Below are 22,859 nucleotides of genomic sequence, written 5' to 3'. Positions count from 1 at the left end.
ATTGTTGTAAAGTTAACAGTCAAGAATTTTTTATACATAATCTTCTGCTCCTTGCAAACCCATGAGAATCTCAGCTGACTTTAAGCAATGCATGGCAGGTTGTGTGGATCTGTATAGTAGCACACACTCTGATGTAAGAAAGTTTGACTTCGGCCGGTATGTCTGTACTTCAGTGAAGTGTGTTCTTGCCCGCAGCACAGGCTCTTAAACTGTTGTCAGAAATGCTACTGAGATGTTTAGGGCTAGTTCATGCATGTTCAGTTTCACGCAAGTCAGTTTAATTCTCATACCTCTCAGCTCTGATACTCTAAAACACAGAGAAACAAACCGTGTAGTATGACTCCAGAAGTGTGGTCGGTCATGTATCTTGACTTCCTCTTTCTGAAGTTTGTTAAACTGTCATTTTTACACACACACAAAATAATCTCTGTCGACCAGCAGAGACTCTGTGTCTTGGTTAAATCATCCTTTAGTGTTGTGTTTTTTGAGGGGGGGAAATCCCTTTAGTTTCGGAGGTATCATAGCTGCATTGTCTATAGTCATTATGTTATGTACGTGGTAGGTTGGGTATTTTCTGCTGAACAAATTGAGGTACATTGAGGTTTTCTGTTGACTGCTGGAAAATATGGTATTCATGTTCTGTAATGAGTCAAAGTTGCTTTCATAATTCTGTAAATGTAGCATGTGTATTGGAAGATTTCATTAAGTCTCTTCAGTAAACTGACACTTAGGATTTGTATTGAGCTTAACTTTATGGTTCATTTACAATATCAGAAACTGTTTGAAAACGGCACAAGCACACCATCATCTCACACCTGGAGTTTTAACAAAACTGAGACCGAATATATAATTGCTTAACAAACTTAAGAGAGTCATGCCCCAAATGCATCATCTCCAAACAACTGATGTATTCAAACTCAACACAATCAAAACTCTTAAAGGGATAGTTCACCCAAAAAATTCAAATCCCGTCATAATTTACTCACCCTCATGTTGTTCCAAACCTGTAAGAGTTCCTTCTGTGGAACATAAAAGTAGATGTAAAAAATATAAGAATGTTGATAACCAAACTTTATTCTTCCATGTATTAGAGAAGTAAGAAAGCCGAATACGAACAGTTCTCAAACAACATGGTGGTGAGTAAATGATGACAAGATTTTCATTTTTGGGTGAACTATCTATTTAAGCCCCATTCGGACAGAACCGCTTTTCCCTGAGGAGGTCAGCTACATTTGTGATTCATAGACATATTGTGATTTTTAATCCAATCTGAATTTAGTATGGATGTTTTTCATGCATGACACATGATCTACTAGTTTTTGGATATCTCTGGTTTCATCTGAGAAATAAAACACTGTTTGGAATAGGAATGTCTGTAATGTGTGTCCTAAATTATATTTTGACCATTGCTGAATATTGTAAACGCACTAAAGAATTCAGAAGCAGTCAAAATACCATTGCTGAATACTGTAACTTTCTCATTTTGCCTGATGCTCCTTTATCGTGGATTTAGAGTTTGTTAGCTTTCTGGGTGAAATAACAGTTGGTGTTTCAAGTACTGCATGGCATTGCATCCCATGTAGAAAGAACATTTAAGTCGCTTCAGTGTTTCCCACAGGATTTTCTGAGACTTGACGTCACATTAATTTGCATATTTATGACGTCATTGCATCAAGTTTGCGTTCAGATGAGTTTTGGTACTTCAGATCACATAATGTACTACAACTGAATGCCCAATAAAGCTGTTCACATTATAAAACAAGTATAAATGGTAAACACGACCCATTACTACATGTTAACCAGGAATCACTCTCACTATACTCCTTAAATCCTGATTTATAATCACGACATCGTCTGATAAAATCAACATGCGTCTAACTTACACCTAAAAGCGACTATATGCAGTGGTTTTGGCTATATTACTGTTTTGTTTCATTCAGCGCACTGCCTGCATCTGAGTAACAAACTATACGCATATTAACAGACAAATTATGCTCATATTTAAAACTCCAAACAGTCAGTAAGCGACAGGTGCTTGGAAACGCTGTTTTGTAAATGATTTATTGACGATTTTGCTGCGTTACGGCCAATTGAAAGCGCTGTTTCTCTGCCGTTCACTGCACAGAACAGACGCAGAGAGAGGCGACACTGCGCCGGGAGAGTCAGACCTCGTGCTCGCGGGGCAGTACTGGAGGCATCTTCCAAATGAACAATAGCTAAGGTTTTTTCAAATAGTGTCGCTAGGTTTGTCAGTATGTCGTTATGGGAAAAAAGCCACCAAAAGGGTCTGAATGTTACTAAATATTGTGCTAAAGTCGCGCTCGTGTGTGTGAGACGTGGGAGCTGATGGCAGCGGGCGGTGGATATTGTTGTGGCCCGCTACAAATAAATCAATGTATGGGAAACACTGGAGATTGTCTGTGGGAGTGTCGACAGTTCTTGAGCACACAGAAGGAGCAGTACGAAACAAGATGAGATTTTCCACTAGATAATCAATCGTCGATGGTTTCATTATCTTGGGCGAATAAAAAAAGTGTAAGAGATAATAATAGTAATAAAAACAAAAATGTTTCACCAAATATGCTTGGGCGGACGTTAATATACCTGGGCGGCCCGACCAGGTAAAGTCTATGTGTGGGAAACACTGTGCTTACTTTTTTTAAATCCCTTTATAAAATGAAACCCGTTGGTGAGATGGTGAATGGTGAAAATGAATGATGTCTGTGTCTTTCAGTTTGTCACAAGGAAATTAAGCTGCTGGAGGGCTTCATGATGTCCGTTTAGCTGTAACTTATGCCAGTAACCAATGATAGTATGAAGTAGTGCTGCGTTCGAAACATCGATACGGCAATGTATTATCACAGAGATTTGACGAGTATCAATACAGCTTGCCCGGTATCAATATTGCGGCACGCGTGCAGCAGTGGACCGCACTTAATTTGAATACAAGAGTAGCGTTTATATAATGGAGTAGAAAAGTGCGAGGTTTCTAAAAAATAATAAATAGAGCATAATATATAGGCTGTCACTGAAGGAGGATGTTTGCCACATCACTGCACATGCCCATCAGGTGATTACAGGACACACCTCTGTGATTTAAAGTTAAATTAACAGATCATCCGAAAATGATAATTGTCATCATTTACTTAATGTATGGTGTTCCAAACCTGTATTACTTTCTTTCTTCTGTGTAACACAGAAGACGATGAACCTCTGAGCTTCTCTTCCGTATAAATGACAGCTTATGATGTCCATTTGGTGTTATGCTTTAGTAATGACAATCAAAGCATCATAAAAGTGGTCTGTGTGACATATATGCTGTATTTCAAGTCTTCTGACATCCTACAATATCTTTGAGAAACACACCAACTTTTCCTAATCACTGAAAGTGTTAAGGATTTGAAATGTTAAAAGGCAGAGAAAATTGTGACTTGATTTTGAGTGACATTTCCCTTTAAAACCTGTTTTGTGATATATATGCACATATGCAGTAGTCTCAGACGTCACGCCCACGGACCGTTGGCCAAACGTCTGATGCATATGACACAGTTATCTGGAAACACTTCAGGAGTTTCGAAGTCTTCATCGGATTGGCTAGATTATACAGGATTTCCGGGAGACGTGTGTGTCGCGTTCTTTAACGTTCCGCCTGGAAACAAAAATGCCGTAAATGCCAAAAATGTCAAACCCCCTCACGAAAGAAGAAAACCGTTGTGTTTACAACTAAATGCTGAATTTTCAAAAGTATGTGAAATATTTAAAGTTTGCGGCATAGAATCTTTAAAATATGTCTGAGAGATTTACACTGTTATTGTGGCGACATTTCCACGCCCCTAAACATGACGCGGCACAAAACTAAACGTTATTGGTTGCTTTACCTGTCAGTCATATGGCCTCTTGGGCGGGCCTTGGCCATCCAAAGTTCCCAGACCTTCAGCCGTCAGTCTGAAGGTCTGGCTACGCGAGATTACACATGCAGAAACTTTAAAATACTCAAGCATACATCACTCATTGTAATTAGGCTCAGAAACAAGCTCACGCTAAATGTTTCTGTATCTTCTTTATCATTCAGGATTTGGCTGTCAAACTGTCATGGGACTCAATTACCCACATTCCTTCATTGACGAAGGGTGTGGCGACCCCTTGTCTGCTCTAGGCCATTGCTATGACAACGATGAAGGTCACTACTATAGGGATTAGTGATCAGAGATGTAAATGTGGGCGGAAACGTGAGCAAAAAGGAACGGAAGATGTAGGGGTTAACAATAATGACAGGAGAGAGAGATGAAAGAGTAGAATATACGGCTCCCCACAGCATGCCCAAACAGCAGCTATTACACCACTGCTACCAGGTGTGTGTGTGTAACATGTTTTGGTTGTTAACATTCAACAACTTATAAAACTTCTTTCAAAAACAATCTTACCGACCCCAAACTTTTATATATTATATTTATATTATATATATGTTCCCCATGGAATACTTTTATACCAATTAATTTCTGTTGAATATCACCTAGGATCGATTTTTTTATTATTATTTTCTTTATTGTTTAGGCTAAGTAAGTTTAGCCTCAAGCTGGAAAATCAGGTGTAAAACAAACAAACAGTCGGCTACCACAGACATCCATACGACAGGTGTGGATTATAGGAGAACATTAGTAAACACTGCAAGTTGACATTTAGCGTGTGTAGATGGCTGTAAAATATGAGATGACATCTCAGAATGAAAACATGCAGATATTTGAGAGTTTATCTTTAGTACATCAGAGCTAATGCATTCCAGTTATTGTTTGCACAGTGATCTTGCAAGATCTCTGGTATTGTTTTCTCAAAACATGACTGCATTACCCAGTAGAGGGGGGTGTAGGGTTATGCATATGTGTATGCATGTGTTTGCAGATAAATATGTTGTGTACACATTTTAATACCTCTGCCAGTGTGCTGTCAACATTGCACTAGCCAATGCGGAAAAACTCCAAACTTGCATCAGCTTTCAGACATACCTGAGCTACTTACAGTAGTGTGGTGCACAACAGTTTGTGCTAACCTGATATTACACACAGACACGATCAAAACAAATGTCAGTTACCACAAGATTTGGATCACAAGACAGAAGTATCACAAGTTTGGAGCATCAACAAAATATCAGGACATTTCAATGTGATTATGAAAGAGGGAGAATGCAAGAGGAGGATTAGAGCAGTTAACTTGTCCAGTGTTTACATTTAACACTAGCTCAGTATCAGAGGGGGTTTTTTAAGTTTTGAGCTCCATGTCAACAGATATGTGGCTGTGCTGTCTCTCTATTGCCCCGTCTCACGCTCTGTTTCTCCTGAACATCACCTCGGGAGGCAACTCTGTCACAACACGATCAACCTACTGTGGAATTTGCACACACTCAGTTATAGATTCACACGAATACATGAAGAGTTTAGTACATTTTCTCAGGTTCCCCCCAAAGCAGGAGAACATTCCCATACAGAAGCATGTCCTAAAGACCTAAACTGTTCGATTGATATATCGATTTACCGATATTTTCCCGATATTTACGCATTTTACTATAATCGGATATCGGTTTTGTAATATCGGATTCACCAATAAACACCACCATCTTGTGGGTGTTTTGAGAATTGCGCACAGGATCGTCATTGCAGCGCGTCTGAGGGGAGACGAGACAACAACAACAGCGTGCACAGGTGCTTGATTTGCTGTAGTTAACTTTATTTAACATAACAGCCATTAATGCACAAATTAGATGTATTACATAAATGCCTGATATGCAGTTTATACAGCTTGGCTCTAAGAAATAGAGACAAACTCACTGAGTCACGTAGGCTAATCCGTCAAGGCCTCTCCAAATAAAGACGTAACTTTGCATGAATTAAATAATACAGCCATACATGAGCGCATGTTGGAAATAAAAGCACTGAATTTAATTCTCTCTCTGTTGTCTATGCTCATCATTATTCTCGTGAAGCCGCTTTCATATCCGCGATTATCTCCGCGAGCGATCACAGTTTGAGTATAGTTCTGTGTGAATGCATAGATAAAACCGCACTGTCAGCAGGCATTTCATAATCTAGAATGAAAAAAAAAACATTAATAATTCTGATATACCAGAAATGCAATAAAATACGATGTTTTATTTGTTGTATTTCAATATTCCAGAGAATATTATTCAGTGAATTAACATTATCCAGTGAATATTCTTCACTCTTTAGCCTATAACAGCTTATAAACCTAAAACTGTAGTTTAAAATTAAGTTGATATGACTCCTGTCCTTTTATTTTCTCCATTTGAAAATGAGACACTACATTTATTTTGCTTGTTAAAATCAGTGTTGCCGCTGATGCTTTTTTATAAATAAAATGTTTTTATTGTTGTAATATGAAGATTAAATTTTACATGAAAGACTGTTAATGTTCAAACTTTTTTTTTTTTTTAAGATGACTGTATATGATGCTGCAGTAACAGCATAGCAGATCTATTCCACCAAGACCAAACATGTATCATGTACATTACCATGCCAGTCCTTCTGAGAGTTGTCAATACAGAAATGGTTTTTCTGACTTTAGTGTCTTCCAGTCTTTCCTGCAACAGGAAACACTAGCAGAAGTGATATTTTACTCAAGTTGTGAGTTGGCAGGCTGATTTGAATGTGATGAGATAGATAAAATAATGATAATATAACACTGGGCTGCATGCAAAAACAAGCATACAATGTGACCAGTGTAGTGCAGTTGACTAAAAAATGACTCCGATGTCAAACGAACCAGAACACTAAAAGAATCAGAGTTTGGTTTGTTTTGGTGATGTGAATGCTGTTTTCCAAACTGTGCCCGAGTATGCATATGAAAAGGTGATCTGGTGTATGGAGTCAGATATGATTTGTAGCTCATATGAGCATAAGTGTACTTAATTGCAGAAGTAAAACACTGCTGCTGACAAATGATTTGGTAAACTAAACCAGACTGATATACTGCAAGCATAGAAAATGTATATCTCATTTATGCTCACATTCAGCAGAAATGGACTCCTGTGGTTTTTAGAACATTTACAGTACATTCGCAGCAGATAGACGAAAGTGCCATTCTGAACACAAACCAAAAGGTTGTGTGTATAATAGACAGTAATGTGTGTGTGTGTGTGTGTGTGTGTGTGTGCGCGTGTTTTTGTGGACAAATGAGGACATAAATTTGTATAATGACATAGGTATGACATAGGTATTACAAGGTCAAGGTGACTTTTCAGGACATTGACCCGTGTCCCCACTTTTCAAAACACTTATAAATCATACAGAGTGAGGTTTTTTTGGGGAAAGTTGAAATGCACAGTCTCCTGTGAGGACTAAGTTTAGGTGTAGGGCAATAGCACATACAATCTGTACAGTATAAAAACCATTACGCCTATGGAATGTCCCCACTTTTCACAAAAACAAACGTGTGTGTGTGTTTTATGAATGTAGACTTATTTATTAAGACTAGGGCTTGGTATCGTTCAAAAAATTTCGATACCGGTTCCTGAACGATACTTTTTTCGATACCAGTTTTATGAAATCAGTTTTAATAAGATTACATTATCTCAAAAAACTATTTTTTAATGTTGATATTTATACAGACTCAAAGCCTCATCTCCTGAGCCACTGCACAAAGGAACAAAATATATCCAACACAATAAATAAATAATTTTAATAAAGTTCAAATTGTTTTCAGTTTACACATCTGTTAGGCTACGTTTACATTAGTGCGTGTTCATTTTAAAACACATCATCATTTCTAGGTTGTTAAAGACTTCAAGAAATTCAAAATCTTCATCCACATTCATAAGTGGGTGTTTTATTTTCTTTCACCCTATGTTTTATTGTTATTAAATTCTGGTGTAGTATGTCTAATTATTTGAATGCATAAAAACAACTTAGTTTATTTAAATTTATTCTTAAAATAGCCTTATGAAAGGTTTTATTTTCCTCAGAAATTCTGTGTTCTGTATCTGGTTTTCAAATGAAGACATAAAACTAGTGATCGACCGATATTGATTTTTTATTACCGATACCAATTATTTGCATGTCTATGTGCCCGATAACCGATATGCAGAACCGATATTTATTTACTGTTATAAAGTAAATAAATGACTGCATGAAGTAAGTCCATACTTCACTTTGGTTTTTCCTCCTTTCAGTCATCTTAACACAACATGTTTTGAGAATTAGCAGTCTTTCATGCAGGGCTCTAGACTCATTCTTCCCACTGATCTCACTTTTGCGCACGAGCACATCATTTGGTTGCAATTTGTTTTTTGTTTTTGCTACAACATTTGATTAATCAATGCATGCTGATGAACTTTTATCATAGTTTATAGTTATATGGTAACGAAAGTTTTCAACATTCAACTCGTTCTTTTTCATCTGTATTATTTGTGATTTAAATTTTGTGAACAGGAATTCCTTTTTTCGTGCGCTTTTTACTTTCAAATTTGCGATCTTGGTGTCACATTTTACAAGAACAGATCATTGTCTGTTTTGCTTATATCTATACACCTTTAACTTTTTAAGACTAAAACAAAAGATGGATTCATTGTTATTCTTAATTAAAAAGCGCAACAACAATAAAACAGTACGTTGACAATGACAAACTCTTACATAACATTTATCAACAAAAACGAATAAGACGAGGCATGGCATAGGACACATCACATGCTGTACTATATACCTAGTATATTACAGAATGTTTAGCAAACTCTGAGGAAGCAAATAAATAATAACATATATATTTTTTTAATTAAGGAAAGCCTCCATAGCATAACCTGAGGTAAACAGCAAAGATAACAAGCTTCTCAAAACGAAAACAAAAAGAAAAGTAAAACTAAACTGGCTGTAGCTGACAGGACTTGCATGTTTTCTACAAGAATACCACCACGTTCACCTTCTCTGGTTTAAGAAGCGGTCTTTTACTTTAGTTTGAAAACAAATCCATCCATTGCGCTCCATCCGCGACGCGCACCTTCACGCTCGTGCTGACGCGGCGAGTATAAACCAGGCTCTACCCACTAAGCGCTCGCGCTGAAAGCACCGCTCTTCACGTGATCAGTGAAATCTGTCTCCTGCTATAATGTGCTGCGGCTGGCAGCGCGCGCTGTATGAAGCAGACGCTTTGGAGCAGCGCAGACCTGGCACTCCTACAAATGCGACCACGTCAAATTTTAACTCGCAAACAATTACCATTTTGGTCGCAGTCTAGAGCCCTGTCATGTTCAATTTAATCTTCGTATTACAACAATAAAAAACATTTTATTTATAAAAAGCTTTAGCAGCAACACTAATATTAGCAGTAAGCAAAATGAACATAGAAAGTCTAATGTTTTCAAATGGAGAAAATAAAGGAAAGGAGTCATATCAACTTCATTTTTAACAACAGTTTTAGTAGGTTTATAAGCTGTTTAATAGGATAAAGAGTGAAGAATAATTCACTGGATAATGTTAATTCACGGAATAATATTCTCTGGAATATTGGAATATAACAAGCATTGTATTTTATTGCATTTCTCAACTGGCATGCTCTAAATTATGCTGCTGACAGTGCGGTTTATATGCCTTTACACAGAACTATAGGCTACTCAAACTGCGATCGATCGCGGAGATAATAAATAATTAATTTCCATAGAGTTGTATTAATTTAGATGTTTATAAACGAAATAATGGTTATATAGTAAGTGTTAATACAATTTAGGGTGCTTCAAAAAAGTGAATCTTGTTAAAAGTTACATGCAGTGGCCGAGCTGAGCATTTCTTGAGCATCAACCCGCTGAGTGAACTGCAATATGAAAGCGGCTTCACGAGACTAATGATGAGCATATAGACAACGGAGAGAGAATTACATTCAATGCTTTTCTTTCCAACATGCAATCATTCATGGCTGTATTATTTAATTCATGCAAAGTTACGTCTTTATTGGGAGAGGACTTGACGGATTATCTATGTGACTCCGACTTCACGAGACTAATAGACCACAGAGAGAATTAAATTCAGCGCTTTTATTTCCACCATGTGCTAATTCATGGCTGTGTTATTTCAGGCAAAGTTATAGCCTATCTTTATAGGGACAGGGCTTGACAGAGTATCTTATTTATCATATTTCTTAGAGCCAAGTTGCATTTAAACTATATATCAGGCATTTATGTAATACATCTAATTTGTGCATTAATGCCTGTAATATTAAATAGTTTACTAACTACAGCAAATCAAGTACCTGCACGCCGTTGCTGTCTCGTCTCCCCTCAGATGCGCTGCAATTGCGATCCTGCGCGCAATTCTGAAAACGTCCACAAGATGGCGGTGTTTATCGGGGAATCCGATATTACAAAACCGATATTCGATTATGGAAAAATGCTTAAATATTGGGAAAAATATCGGTAAATCGATATATCGGTCGATCTCTACATAAAACATTAATTTAATTTCTTTAAATTATTGAAAATCAAAGTTTATTTATTTTGGCAAACAAAGGGGGTTTACTATTAAAATAAAAAAATGGAATAACTGTTGTGTGATAATTTCTAAAAAAAAATAATAATAAAGTTTTAATAATTTTAATAGTAGCCTAGTAGTAGCAGTATGTACTGTCCGCTGAACAATATTAATATTTCTGCCGCAGTGTCTTCCAAGTGAAACCGAACTTTTATTTTGACGGGTTTCCGGGAATACCTTTACAGTTCTGTGTATATGATATGACGCAAGTTTTACTCGAATCAAACGGTAAAATGCTCATTAATTGACTCTCGCAGCAGTTCTGGAGATGTTGTTCATGTGTTTATGTCCTCATTTAGTTAGGCGGCAGACGCTGAAATCACGGCGAGCGTCACGCGAGCTTCAGTCTGTGTGTAGTAAGCGAAACTGCACGATATAGAGAGCAGACTGCTCCGTGCGCTTTCGAAACGCTCTCGTGGATGTCAAACACTGATCTATCAGCGCCGCGCCGCTTCTTGTCAAACACACCTAGTGCTGCAGGATTATTGGGTCACTGACGGTGATGAGATTAACCCCTTAGGTATCGAAATTTGGTACCGAACGACAAGACGTTTTTCGATACTCGGTGGTATCGAGGCAATTCGGTCGGTGCCTAAAAAGTATCGAACTCGATACCCAGCCCTAATTAAGACGTTCTGTATTCTAAATATTGTGTGTGCATGCAGTATTAAAGGGTTAGCTCACCAAAAAATTAAAATTCTGTCATTAATTACTAACCCGTAAGACCTTCGTTCATCTTCGGAACCCAAATTAAGATATTTTTGATGGAATTTGAGAGCTCTCTGACCCTGCATAGACAGCAACACAACTGCAATGTTCCCAGACCCAGAAACGTAGCAAGGACATCGGTAAAACAGTCCATGTCGCATCAGTGGCTCAAATTCAGTTTTGCAATGCTATGAAAATACTTTTTGTGCGCAAAGGAAACAAAAATAACAATATTGTAACATTGTCGTACCTAACGTAATCGGCGTTGTTTATGTTCTGGGGAAAACGCGCACATGCGTCGTGGTACTCTCCAAAATTGCGGAAGATAGTAGCTCGGGGAGAAGAAATGTTGAATAAATTTGTTATTTTTGTTTTGTTTTGTTTGCGCACAAAAAGTATTCTCGTAGTTGTGTTGCTGTCTATGCAGGGTCAGAGAGCTCTCAGATTTCATCAGAAATATCTTATATTTGTGTTCCGAAGATGAACGAAGGTCTTATGGGTTTGGAACGACATGAAGGTGAATAATTAATGACAGAATTTTAATTTTCTCTTTAAGAAATTAATTTTGTCCTTCTATCACCTTGTATGCTTACTGTTAAATGATTCACTTAATGGTTTCTCATCACTTTCCTAGCGTTATACCAGTGTTTCCTCAATGTTTATTCTCTCTCTCTCTCTCTCTGTCTCTGTCTCTTTCTCTCTCTATCTCTCTCTCTCTCTCTCTCTTGTGTACATAATTGGTAACTAGCTAGACATTAACCTTCAAAGGACGTTGTTAATGTCCACATACTTTTGTTGCCATATTGAAGTGACCTTTATGTTTCTATGGTAACTCTTTTTCTGTACTGGAAATATTGCCATTAAAGTTAATGAACATGAGCTTATTCTGTTAGTTAGTTCATTTCATTAGTGATGAAATGTACAGATCCATGTGACATTTTTATTTTAGAAAGGTTTGTCTGAGACTGACATCAGCACTAGTGACACCAGTGGAGTAATGAGGACAGAGTTGTTTGTCTGTGCCGAAGTGATGTTTTAAGTGTGTGTGTGTGTGTGTGTATCTGTGCTGTGATCTGGTTAAAAGATGTTTAATGTGGTTCAGATCAGAAACGGACACCTCAGTATTAGGGTTGTGCCGATTGACGATACTATCGTCTATCGACGATAGTCAGTCATATGGACGATAGCTAAAACAAATGACGATAATACGGCTTATTTTCTAGTTGTTGTTTTTATTTAATTATTTTATTATTATGCAATTATTATTATTATCAAAGTACAATTCATTGGCCCTTGCATAGTTTCTCACTGTCATCGTCGCGTAACCTTCACCCACCAGACACCATTAAAAAAATCTTACATAAATTTATCAGTGTTAATATACAAAATTATGTAATATCAAATTTTTGTTATTGTATAGTTATGTTATTTTTGTTGTTGTTTACACTTTATGCAACTAAAACAAAACGAAAATAATGCCGTTTTGCCGTTTTTTTTAACATGGCTAAAATAACAGCTGTACAAGAATGATGTCTCTTTATAACAAGCAGGCTTGACATAATTTGTGAATGAAGGAAATTTAAAGTCGCTTGTAATACGTTTTCAAAGAGGAGTGATTCTCTTTTAAAAATCGTCATATGCATTCCTTGCAAGCCGCAAATGTATGATGCGTATTCAGAATAAATGCACAATAGTCAGTCGGCTATGAAAATGAAAAGTAGGTTTATTTCAAACTCCAACTTGTTTAACATATTTAACATAAAAGAGTGTTTATCTTGTCGCTAGTAGCCAAACACGTTTCAATAAACAAAAAGCAAAAAAATTAATAAAAAATAAAATAACCAAGAACTAAAATAATGCAATCTTAGTTACATTGCTTACAGATTTAAAACAATATGACTGTTTATGATGCAAGGGTAATGCTTCCGTCTACAGATTTTTTGCCAAAAAAACAAGCTGGTTAACTTTTTCTGGTTTGAGTAGGCTGCGAAGGGGAGTAATTATGTTGCCGGCTGCGCTAAACACACGCTCTGAAGGGGTGCTAGTTGCGGTAACACACAGGTATTTTTTTTGCCAGGTTTGCCATTAAAGGAAAACGGCATCTATTTTCTTTCCACCAGTCCAGTGGCTTGTCATCACCATCAATTACTTCCTCTTGTAAGTAAGACGTGATTTCAGATTTTGCTCGCTGGTCTACAGGTGTGGATGTGGACATAGACGGCTTTGCTCTGCCAAGAAGACGACCCAGTGTCTTGATCCTCTTAGCCGGCTGTTTCTCACCTGATGACGTACCTGCCGCATCTTTTTCTTCTTCCTCCTCCACTCTGATGGGTACAGGTGGCATATTTTTTTCATTCCAGTATGCCACCATCTCAACCTCAAGCTGTGATTTGATCACATCAAGTTGTGCGGCATCGATGTGGTCGCCCTTATAGCGTGGGTCAAGGAGGGTAGCTTTGCGCATTAGTTGGAGGGTACTGTCGTCATATTTCGAGTCGATTTTCTCCAAAATCCTCCGTTTAATTCCTGCCGTCATCTCCACATCAGTCTCCTCCTCCTTCAGGATATCCTTTGTTAGCTGCAGCATGGGCAGCAGAGATGAGACTGTCACGTAATTTTCAGCTGATAATATATCAGTAAATTCTGCGACAGGCTTCAACCCATCCCTGACAGCCTCTAGTACAGCAATGTCCTGCCAGGTCACGTTTGGGAGTGTTCGACGGCTCTTGTCATCAGCAAAAACCCTTTTGATGGCAGGAAGCTGTTCCAGAATTTTTACTAACATGGCATATGTTGATCCCCAACGAGTTGTACAATCCTACAATAACAACATATTAAATGACAATTATGCGTCGATCGTTAATGTTGTGATCATTTAAATTAAATAATATTATATTTGATTTACAAAATGTAATTTTTCTTATTTTTCACTAAGCTGGTTGTGCCACAAGATAAATATTAAGCAAATAAAATATAATAATTTATGTACCGTTATCAGCATATGTTGAGGTAAATTTAGCTGTTCCTGCGCCTTGCGGAGCTCTCGTCGCCTCTTCCAGCTGTGAGAAAATGCCGCGTTAATATTGCGACAGATTCCAAGAGTTTTTGTTTTCTCCTTTTGTAGTGAATAATTCACTGCCACATTCAAGTTATGGCCAAAACAGTTCAGCCATGGCCATCCGAGCCCTCGTATGGCCGCAACAATATTGGCCCCGTTGTCAGTTGTAATGCATGAAATTTTACTCTGTTCTATGTCCCAGTCATGCATGGCATCTGACAGCGCCTCAGCCAGTACCTCTGCAGTGTGATTCTCCGGAATAAATGTTGTTTCCAGGCATTTTGCTTCTAGCTTCCAATCCTCCGAAATATAATGGACTGTCACAGACATATAGGGGGTCATGTTTATGCTTGACCACATGTCTGTGGTCAAAGCAACAAAGTTAGCAGCTTTCAGATCTTTAGCAATGATGTCCCTAGTTTCATTGTACAAGTTTGGGATAGCTGTTTCGGTGAAGTACTTGCGCCCCGGCAGCTCGTACTGTTTATCAAAGGTTTGGAGCAGGTCTTTAAAGCTTGCTTTCTCGACTGTATGATAGGAGACCATTTCCTTCGCAATGTACTTCGATACAGCTGCAGTGCACTGAGCCCACCTTTCACTGTTTCTTTTGTACTTTGTGCTTTTTGCAAAAGCTTCGATGATTGATGGCTGACTTCGATCTTTGCTAATCGCGCCTTCTCTTGGCGCCAGTTTAGCAGCCTCAGCAGGGTGGTGGCCACGCAAATGTACGTACATGTTTGTGGTTTGTGATTCTTTTACCGGCACAACCTTCGAGCAAAGTCTGCAAACTGCCTGCGTGACATCAGCGGGCTCACCTTTTTCATCTGGTGTAAACCCGAAATATTGCCAAATAGGCGATGTGGCATTTTTCTTTCCCACCAACTCCATCCTCCTTGTCAGAATGATAGACTGTACTCCTTTCCCATGTGTCATTCCGCGTGATAATTAATAATTACGTTAATATTTAAATAAAAGTGTAAATAAAAAAAAAGTAGACTAATAAGTAAATAAATGATCTTATAAATAAGCAAACAAATACATAATCAAACATTTGCCCCTCCCCCCGATACTATCGTGTATCGGCGATCTTACAGGCTGACGATAGGACGATATGACAATTGGCATTATCGCGCAACCCTACTCAGTATGCTACGCGTCGAGATGTGGTGGTGATGGTGAATGTGTACTGACAATTCACATAGATGTCATTCACATTGACACTCATGCTTATACACCCTCCTTTACATCAAGGCTATTTTTAGCTCTCTTTGTGGGTGTTGGAAGTACCATTTTCTAGACTGTGTGTTTATTCTGAAGGCTTGGTGGATGTATGCAAAGCTTGTGTGGAGTTAGTGTGCGATTGGTCGATGGTTTTCCTATCTGCCAATAATCTCATTTGTGCTTCTTTTTTTCATTTACCGACTGGAAGCTCATGAAGATGCAGCTTTAGCTTCGTGTCTGTGTTTTCAGGTTAATCTGTAATTGATGGATTAGTCAGCAGTGAAGATCAGCTGTTGACATTTACAAGAAACATTTACACTAAAAACATCTTAAAACAATATTTTGCTTGTTTTGTATGTGTGTATATATATATATATACACAAGTAAGAGTAAGCACCCCATTTTAACAGGAATTGCCACTTATTTCACAGTAACATCAACTGTCCCTTAAAGTCTCAGAAAAACGAAAGATCTCAGTATAGACTTTAGGAAACAAAGTGAAATGCATCATTATCGTCAATGACCGTGAGCTGCTCCAAACAGTGGACACAGATCATCAGTCACATGTAATCCTTAACTCTGTGACTGTACTGAAAGGCTCTTCAAAACCATGTGGGCTGACAAATGTCTAGGTAAAGATGTAGTAAAATGGTCCTGACCTTCAGCACAGGCTGGAGGAACCACCCAGAAGGTGTCAGATCACATCTCATTGCCTCCTCCTAATATAAAATACGAGATTGTGCATTGTGTAATGAAGATCATATGTGTACGCTGGCCTTTTCTGTAACTATTAGGTCTATTAGTGTGGAATGTGGGAAGTAGACACATGCATGTGTGTGAATCAATTTGAATAGCAGGTATGTACTGATTATCTGTTCATATTGACTGTCCATCTTAATGGTCAAATGACTGCTGTACCCCCTCATTCCTATTTGCATTGTAAAGTAGGTTAGAGTCCTCTGACTCCCTTCTGCTTCCTTTGTGTGTGTGTGTGTGTGTGTGTGTGTGTGTGTGTGTGTCCTCCTCCTCTTCGGTGTGGAATGCTCAAGGTCTCCTCATTTCTAAACGGATCAAGGCTAAAGTACCAGAACACCACAACTCTGATAACACACACACATACACACACTGACCCTTCACTGCAGTTTTGGGCCTGTTTGGTCAACACACAAATTACTTTTATTTGGTAAATGCTAAATATTTATTCTCCTAAAGCACAATGACCCTGGACACCTCAGGTAGTGTGTGGGTGTGTGAGTTACTACTGACAGTTATATTCTGAAATGGCATTCCAATATTTGATCACACAAATTGTTCACATTTTAATAGATTTTCATATGTAATTAAAACATTGTTATTCAATACTGTGCACTATATCCACAGGTGTACATTGTTTTTCTTGAACTTATGAACAGCCAGCAATTCCCAACAAGGAAAAACTCAAAAATATGCTGGAATTTAACTGCTTACTTTTGCAGAGTAATAGATGTTTTAACAAACTTGTCGAGATTAACTGATTGTCGAGACGTCTAATCAGTCACCCCTACTCCAGCCCTGCTCGCGCTAGTTTAGATCTCTGCATCCAAACCAGTAAAGTGGAGCATTTTCTGCGATTATATGCATATAAGAGTGTTTGTGTGCTTGAAAGCACTGTCCCCTCCTCTCAGTGACGGTGACAGGCAGAACAGGTTTCCTCCGCTGGTGTGTGGAGCATTTCCCTGAACAAATTTGTAGGCGAGTGAGAGTGTGATCATATCAATGGAAGCAAAAGGACCAAGCCCTGTTCTCTATTCTAAATTCTTTTGACTGTAGATCAGGATTACTACTGCCTCATGTAATGCAACTAATATAATTCTAACCTGTACTCTGTCTGGATTTGTGAAACCCATCAAAACCCTGAAATAACAGGTTTTTAAAAATTTTCTCACACAACAAATAACACCCCAAATATAGCCTAATAATATGTATTAATGCTGTAATTATGATGACAAAGCTTAGTTTCAAACTCTTTATTAATAAAAACTGGGGTATTTAATATCTATGCAAAACGAACCACAATTCATATTGTGACTTTAGAATTGTAAGTATATTATTATTATTATTATTATTATTATTAACAAAATGCTGAAACACAGGATATATATATATATAGACATACACAAAGGCACACACTCAGCTAGGCTAAGTACCAGATGTAGCTAGTGTGTGATGTAGTCTGGGTTGACGCTGCATAGTTTTGTTCATGGGTGATGAGGATGAGGGAATGTCACACAGCATGTCCATGTTGGCCACTAGCCTATATGGTTTTGTACTCATAGCTTGTTTATCCCCCAAACCACCAGTTGAGAATCACTGGGCAAGATTAAAGCTAGATTACACTCTCGGCTTCCTCTTAACCTATTTGTCAATCCATCTGGGTGTGAACTGTTTCAAAGGTGTTTACATGCACTTTTTGGTTGCTTTTTTTTACTATTTGGCCCAGCTCATCTATTTCAAAGTATAATTTTATTTTTTTGTATAATATTATTAAAAATATATTTATGAAATTGTAGTTTTGTCAAGAAATTAATATTTATTTGCAAAACTAATTTCTAAAAGTAATTTGTGACCTGCATGATCTTGTGAGATTCACTTATTTGAATGTGACCACTGTCTGACCAGGATCAGGCCTCTGCAGACACACACAAACACACTTGTCAGATCATGTGTCCTTTGCTTTTTAACTACTTTTTTAGCAGTGTGAAAGTCAATTACTTTTAGGTTTTCAGTCATAGATGTACAGGTGTTTCTGTTTGGTACTGTTTGATCCAATTCCCTGTGAAATAACAAGCTCAGCCCTAATGGAAGGCCGTGTGTGTGTGTGTGTGCTTGTGCGTGAGAGAAGATCTGTGACCAGATGGTTCTGAGGCTGACCTTGTGTTGCCTCTCACTGCTATTGTGCATTATTTTGTGTGCTTGTTTTCAGCATTTACGAGGAGCGTGTTTGTTTAATGACTGAGGTGTTTTGTGCTCATTACATTTTTCTTATCAGCAATTAATTACCATGCTTCATTTAAACTTGTTACAGGAATTAACTTCTCTTATTAGTGCACGCGACACAGCGCGCAGCCCTCACTCAGTCTTTCTGAATATAGGTGGTAGTGAGGGGCAGCATGTAGTAGTGTTTGTGATGAACAGCTTGCTCTTCCTCAGTAAAGGTCATTCAGATGACAGCAGTGGGTTGAGCCTCTTAATGGCCAGCCCCATATGCTTTCTCATGAGTTCCAGCGATGCTAATACTGCACCGTTCTTTACTCATCTGTCTGCAGTCATATCAAGCATTCCTGTTCTTTTCCTCCCCGTCTTGGTCTTTCTCTCTCTGTCCGTCTTCATTCATCGATCAATCTTATGAGCAATCTTTTTTTTTTTAATGGTATGCATCGCACAGTGCTTTTTGCTGGGGAGTCCCACCCCTTCCGTCATGTAATTGGCTGGCTGTGAGTGAGGTCTGTGGTGATTAATGTGGGCAGCCATCAGTCAAGCTGTCAGTGCACTGCAGTAATTGAGTTGCTTTAATAGAGTTTAGAGTTACAGTCAGTCCTCGGTCACTGCATGTCATTCATGAATGTTCATTTTATGCAGAGTTGTAAAATACAGGTCCTGACGGTGTGTGTAGCAGAACAATTTATGGAGTCTTGTTTTTAGAGAGCCTCATGTTTTTTACATGTGTAATTTTAGATAATTTTTTAGATGCATTCACAGGCTTTCGCGGTTTATGAATGTTGATCTGTTCAAATTTGTTGGGCTTGGACTTATTTGTGTTGTTTGACCTTAAAAACTACTTTTACTTTTTTCTTCCAGATGAAAGAGAAGCAGTGCAGAAGAAGACCTTTACAAAATGGGTGAACTCTCACCTGGGCCGTGTGACATGCAGGATTGGTGACCTCTACACTGACCTCCGCGATGGACGTATGCTTATCCGGCTGCTGGAGGTCCTCTCTGGGGAACAACTGGTCAGCAATCCCTCCATCTATCCATCATTCTTTGTATCCATTTATATATCCATTCATGCATACATCCATTCATCCATGTATCCATCCATCCATCTCTAATAAACCTTCTATAAATCAAATTCCGGGTTGCTGTGATAATCACTGCACTATCATTTATTACATTTGTTTTACTTATCGTTCTCTTGTTTAGCCAAAGCCCACCAAGGGCCGTATGCGCATCCACTGTCTGGAGAACGTTGACAAGGCTCTGCAATTCCTGAAGGAACAAAAGGTTCATCTGGAGAATATGGGTTCTCATGACATTGTCGACGGAAACCACCGCCTCACACTTGGACTCATTTGGACCATAATCCTCCGCTTCCAGGTATGAGGGCGTGGCTTTGACTAGAGTTGTGAGAGCTAGAGAGACAGACAGGTGGAGTCTTTAAGCGAGAGAAATAACATATTTCACTTGTTACTGAAGAAATGGCAACACCTGTTTTTAACTAAATCATTGTTCATGCCAATGTTTTGGTGCACTGGTTGTAGTTGTGTAGTGCAGCCCACAATATTAAATATAATCCTGACTTTGGAGTTTGACTCATAGACATACATGTTAAGCCCAAAAAAAGGTTTTAGGCAGAGAGTGTGATTATCTGTCATTGTTGTGATCTTTTGTCTTCTATTAAACTAGTTCTGCTCTTTTTGTTTGTCCTTAGCTGTCAGTCTGCCATCTATTCAAAATGAAGTATAATTAGCATATTTTTTCTGCCACTTCGTTGCCCTTTTGATTGGCCTGTAATTTTTTTTTAATCAGCTCAAAATTCCTTCTATTGAAATATGATAATTATCAAAGCATGGTGATCCAGACAGCTCACTGCGTTTCATCGCTGCTTCTGATTAGTTTGTGAAGATGTTGCTGATTTGTGTTTTATTATATTGCTGCAATGACATAATTACAGAAGATTGAACATTTTTCTTTTCATTCTTTGCTGAATGAATCCCAGCAGATTATAAATTATTATGGGGATACAGTCTGAAATGGATCAAGATGACTTTATAAACAGACTTAATGAAGCTTGGCAGGGTTATGTTCTGTGTTAGTGTACGTGTTTGTCGATATTTCAGTCTGGTTTAAGATATCAACAAGAGTTCTGTTTGGCTGTGATTATAGTAATATAGATCTATAGATTTTAGAGCTGCACACTGTTAGCATGAGGGTACGAAAGTTTAAGAATTTAGAGTATTATTTTATTATCTACTACAGTTTATTTTATGTAGTAATCATTTATTGTATATACCAATTCATATATACGCAATCTTCACATTTTGGGGTCAGTAAGACTTTTTAAAATGAAATTTAATATTTATTCAGCAAGGATGCATTAAATTGATCAAAAGTGACAGTAAAGATATTGTTATAAAAATTGTTTTTCAAATAAATCTGTTCTTTTGAAAAATCTATCACAGTTCAAACAAAAATATTAACCAGGACAGCTTTTTTCAACATTGATCATAATAAGAGATGTTTTTGAGCATCAAATCGGCATATTAGAATGATTTCTGAAGGATCATGAAACACCGAAGACTAGAACAATGCTAAAAATTCAACTTTGGCATTACAAAAATAAATCACATTTAAAATATATTAAATTTCATTCACACTATTATTGTTTTTACTGTGTATTTAATTCAATAAATGCAGCTTTGATGAGCATACAATGCTTCTTTTAAAAACTTTGCCAACCCCAAAACTTTGCAACGGTTTTGTATAAAAGACCAGTAAAAGATGTGATCGACAGCAAACATTTCATTGGTTTATATGGTTTATATGTTTGTGTTAAATCACTTAAAGACCATGACAGCTAAATAAATCTGTCACTGCTTTCCTGAGTGCTGAATCATGTATAGTACACAGTGTTTGGTTATTTATAGGAGTGACAACTGCTTTCTACAAATCAGTTTACTGCCAGAAATTCAGGTAGTTACAGTGTTTGTTAAATTCTCAGTAGTGTCTACAAAACTGGGGCCTGTTTCATAAAACAAGTTTACCAAATAAGCCAGGTTTATTTCAGTTAGTCTGACTTATCGTCAGTTGATTTGGTTCAAAATAAAACTAACTGAAATAAGCCTGGCTTATTTGGTAAACTTGTTTTATGAAACAGGCCCCTGGACTCAGCAGCTTATAGAACATAAACAAACACAGCATCTATGTTGATGGGTGTCTAGTAAAAATTGTTAACTTTCCAATCCTCCCAACTTAGAATCTAAACTACAAGGAAAAGATATGCAGTTTATACAGTAACATGTTTTACATCTCACTTGTTTGAACAGATCCAAGATATTAGTGTTGAGACAGAGGACAACAAGGAGAAGAAATCTGCCAAAGATGCTCTGCTGCTGTGGTGTCAGATGAAGACTGCAGGGTAAGAGTGGAAGAGACAGAAATTTAACTGGATGAGTGAATGTATGATGCTTTATTAAATACACTAGTTCTGCTCCTGTACTAATGAATACTACCTCCTTTCAGGTACCCAAATGTCAATGTCCACAACTTTACCACCAGCTGGAGAGATGGTCTAGCGTTCAATGCCATAGCGCACAAACACAGGTATCGATCTGAGCTCACAAACACACACACTGACATACAAGTACAAGGCCTTTATTCTCAAACACGTGACAAGCTTTGGTATGACTATGACTTCCACATAGTAGCATGTGCTCACGCACTCTACGCCCCTTCATTCTTCAGCATGTTCCCACACATACAGAGAGGCCTGCAGGGGCTTCAACCACCAGCGGCATTCTGGAATTTTAACTTTGTTCTCCAAAAGTGCATGTAAATACAGAAGTTGAAAGAATCACTCTAAATTTGCAAGTTCTGAGACTTGTAAATCGTGTAAAAGCCTATGTCTATATTTTTTTGGACAACATTATAGATTTACTTAACTTTTTTTTTTTATTCAACTTTTCTCTTTTTGTGCTCCTAATTTCAGTTTAATTTCATTTTTAATTTAATGTAATGTATTCATTATGTAAAAAAAATTCTTGGTCTCAACTATATTTACTGTAAATGGTACAGTATTGTATGATTTGCATATTTCCTCTTTCTTCTTCCTAAGAAATCATTTCATTATAAATTAATTGGACCCAGTAGGATGTTCTGCTCTTCTCATCCTCAACAGTCCCGTTAGCTCCTCATTTTTGCTCTTTTCCTCTCAACTGTCGCCCAGCAACTTTGTTCTTTCTGCAATTTTTTTCATCCAGAGGAACAGAAAAAAAAAAGTTGAATTAAATTGACCTAAAAAAAAAGAGAAAAATCCTTCACTTTCTCTTTGCAGTGTTGGAGTGCTTCCCTCATTTGTTGGAAAAGTGTATTGC

At 37.7% G+C, this 22,859-nt stretch overlaps 1 protein-coding gene across 1 annotated transcript in view; it reads left to right on the top strand.

Moving 5' to 3' along the window:
• The window catches only part of LOC306871384 (spectrin beta chain, non-erythrocytic 1-like), an 82,391-nt gene that overhangs the window by 39,829 nt on the left and 19,703 nt on the right, over positions 1-22,859 (top strand). Inside the window, exons 3-6 of the mRNA XM_079419251.1 lie at positions 19,348-19,499; positions 19,690-19,863; positions 21,813-21,904; positions 22,009-22,089. Coding sequence (XP_079275377.1) covers positions 19,348-19,499; positions 19,690-19,863; positions 21,813-21,904; positions 22,009-22,089 — 499 coding nt within the window. The remainder of the gene's footprint in view (positions 1-19,347; positions 19,500-19,689; positions 19,864-21,812; positions 21,905-22,008; positions 22,090-22,859) is intronic.

The sequence above is a fragment of the Barbus barbus genome (assembly GCF_936440315.1).
Source record: "Barbus barbus genome assembly, chromosome: 6".
NCBI classification, from domain to species: domain Eukaryota; kingdom Metazoa; phylum Chordata; class Actinopteri; order Cypriniformes; family Cyprinidae; genus Barbus; species Barbus barbus.
Note: the sequence above shows the minus strand (reverse complement) of the source record. Positions and strands in the feature narration are given on the sequence as shown.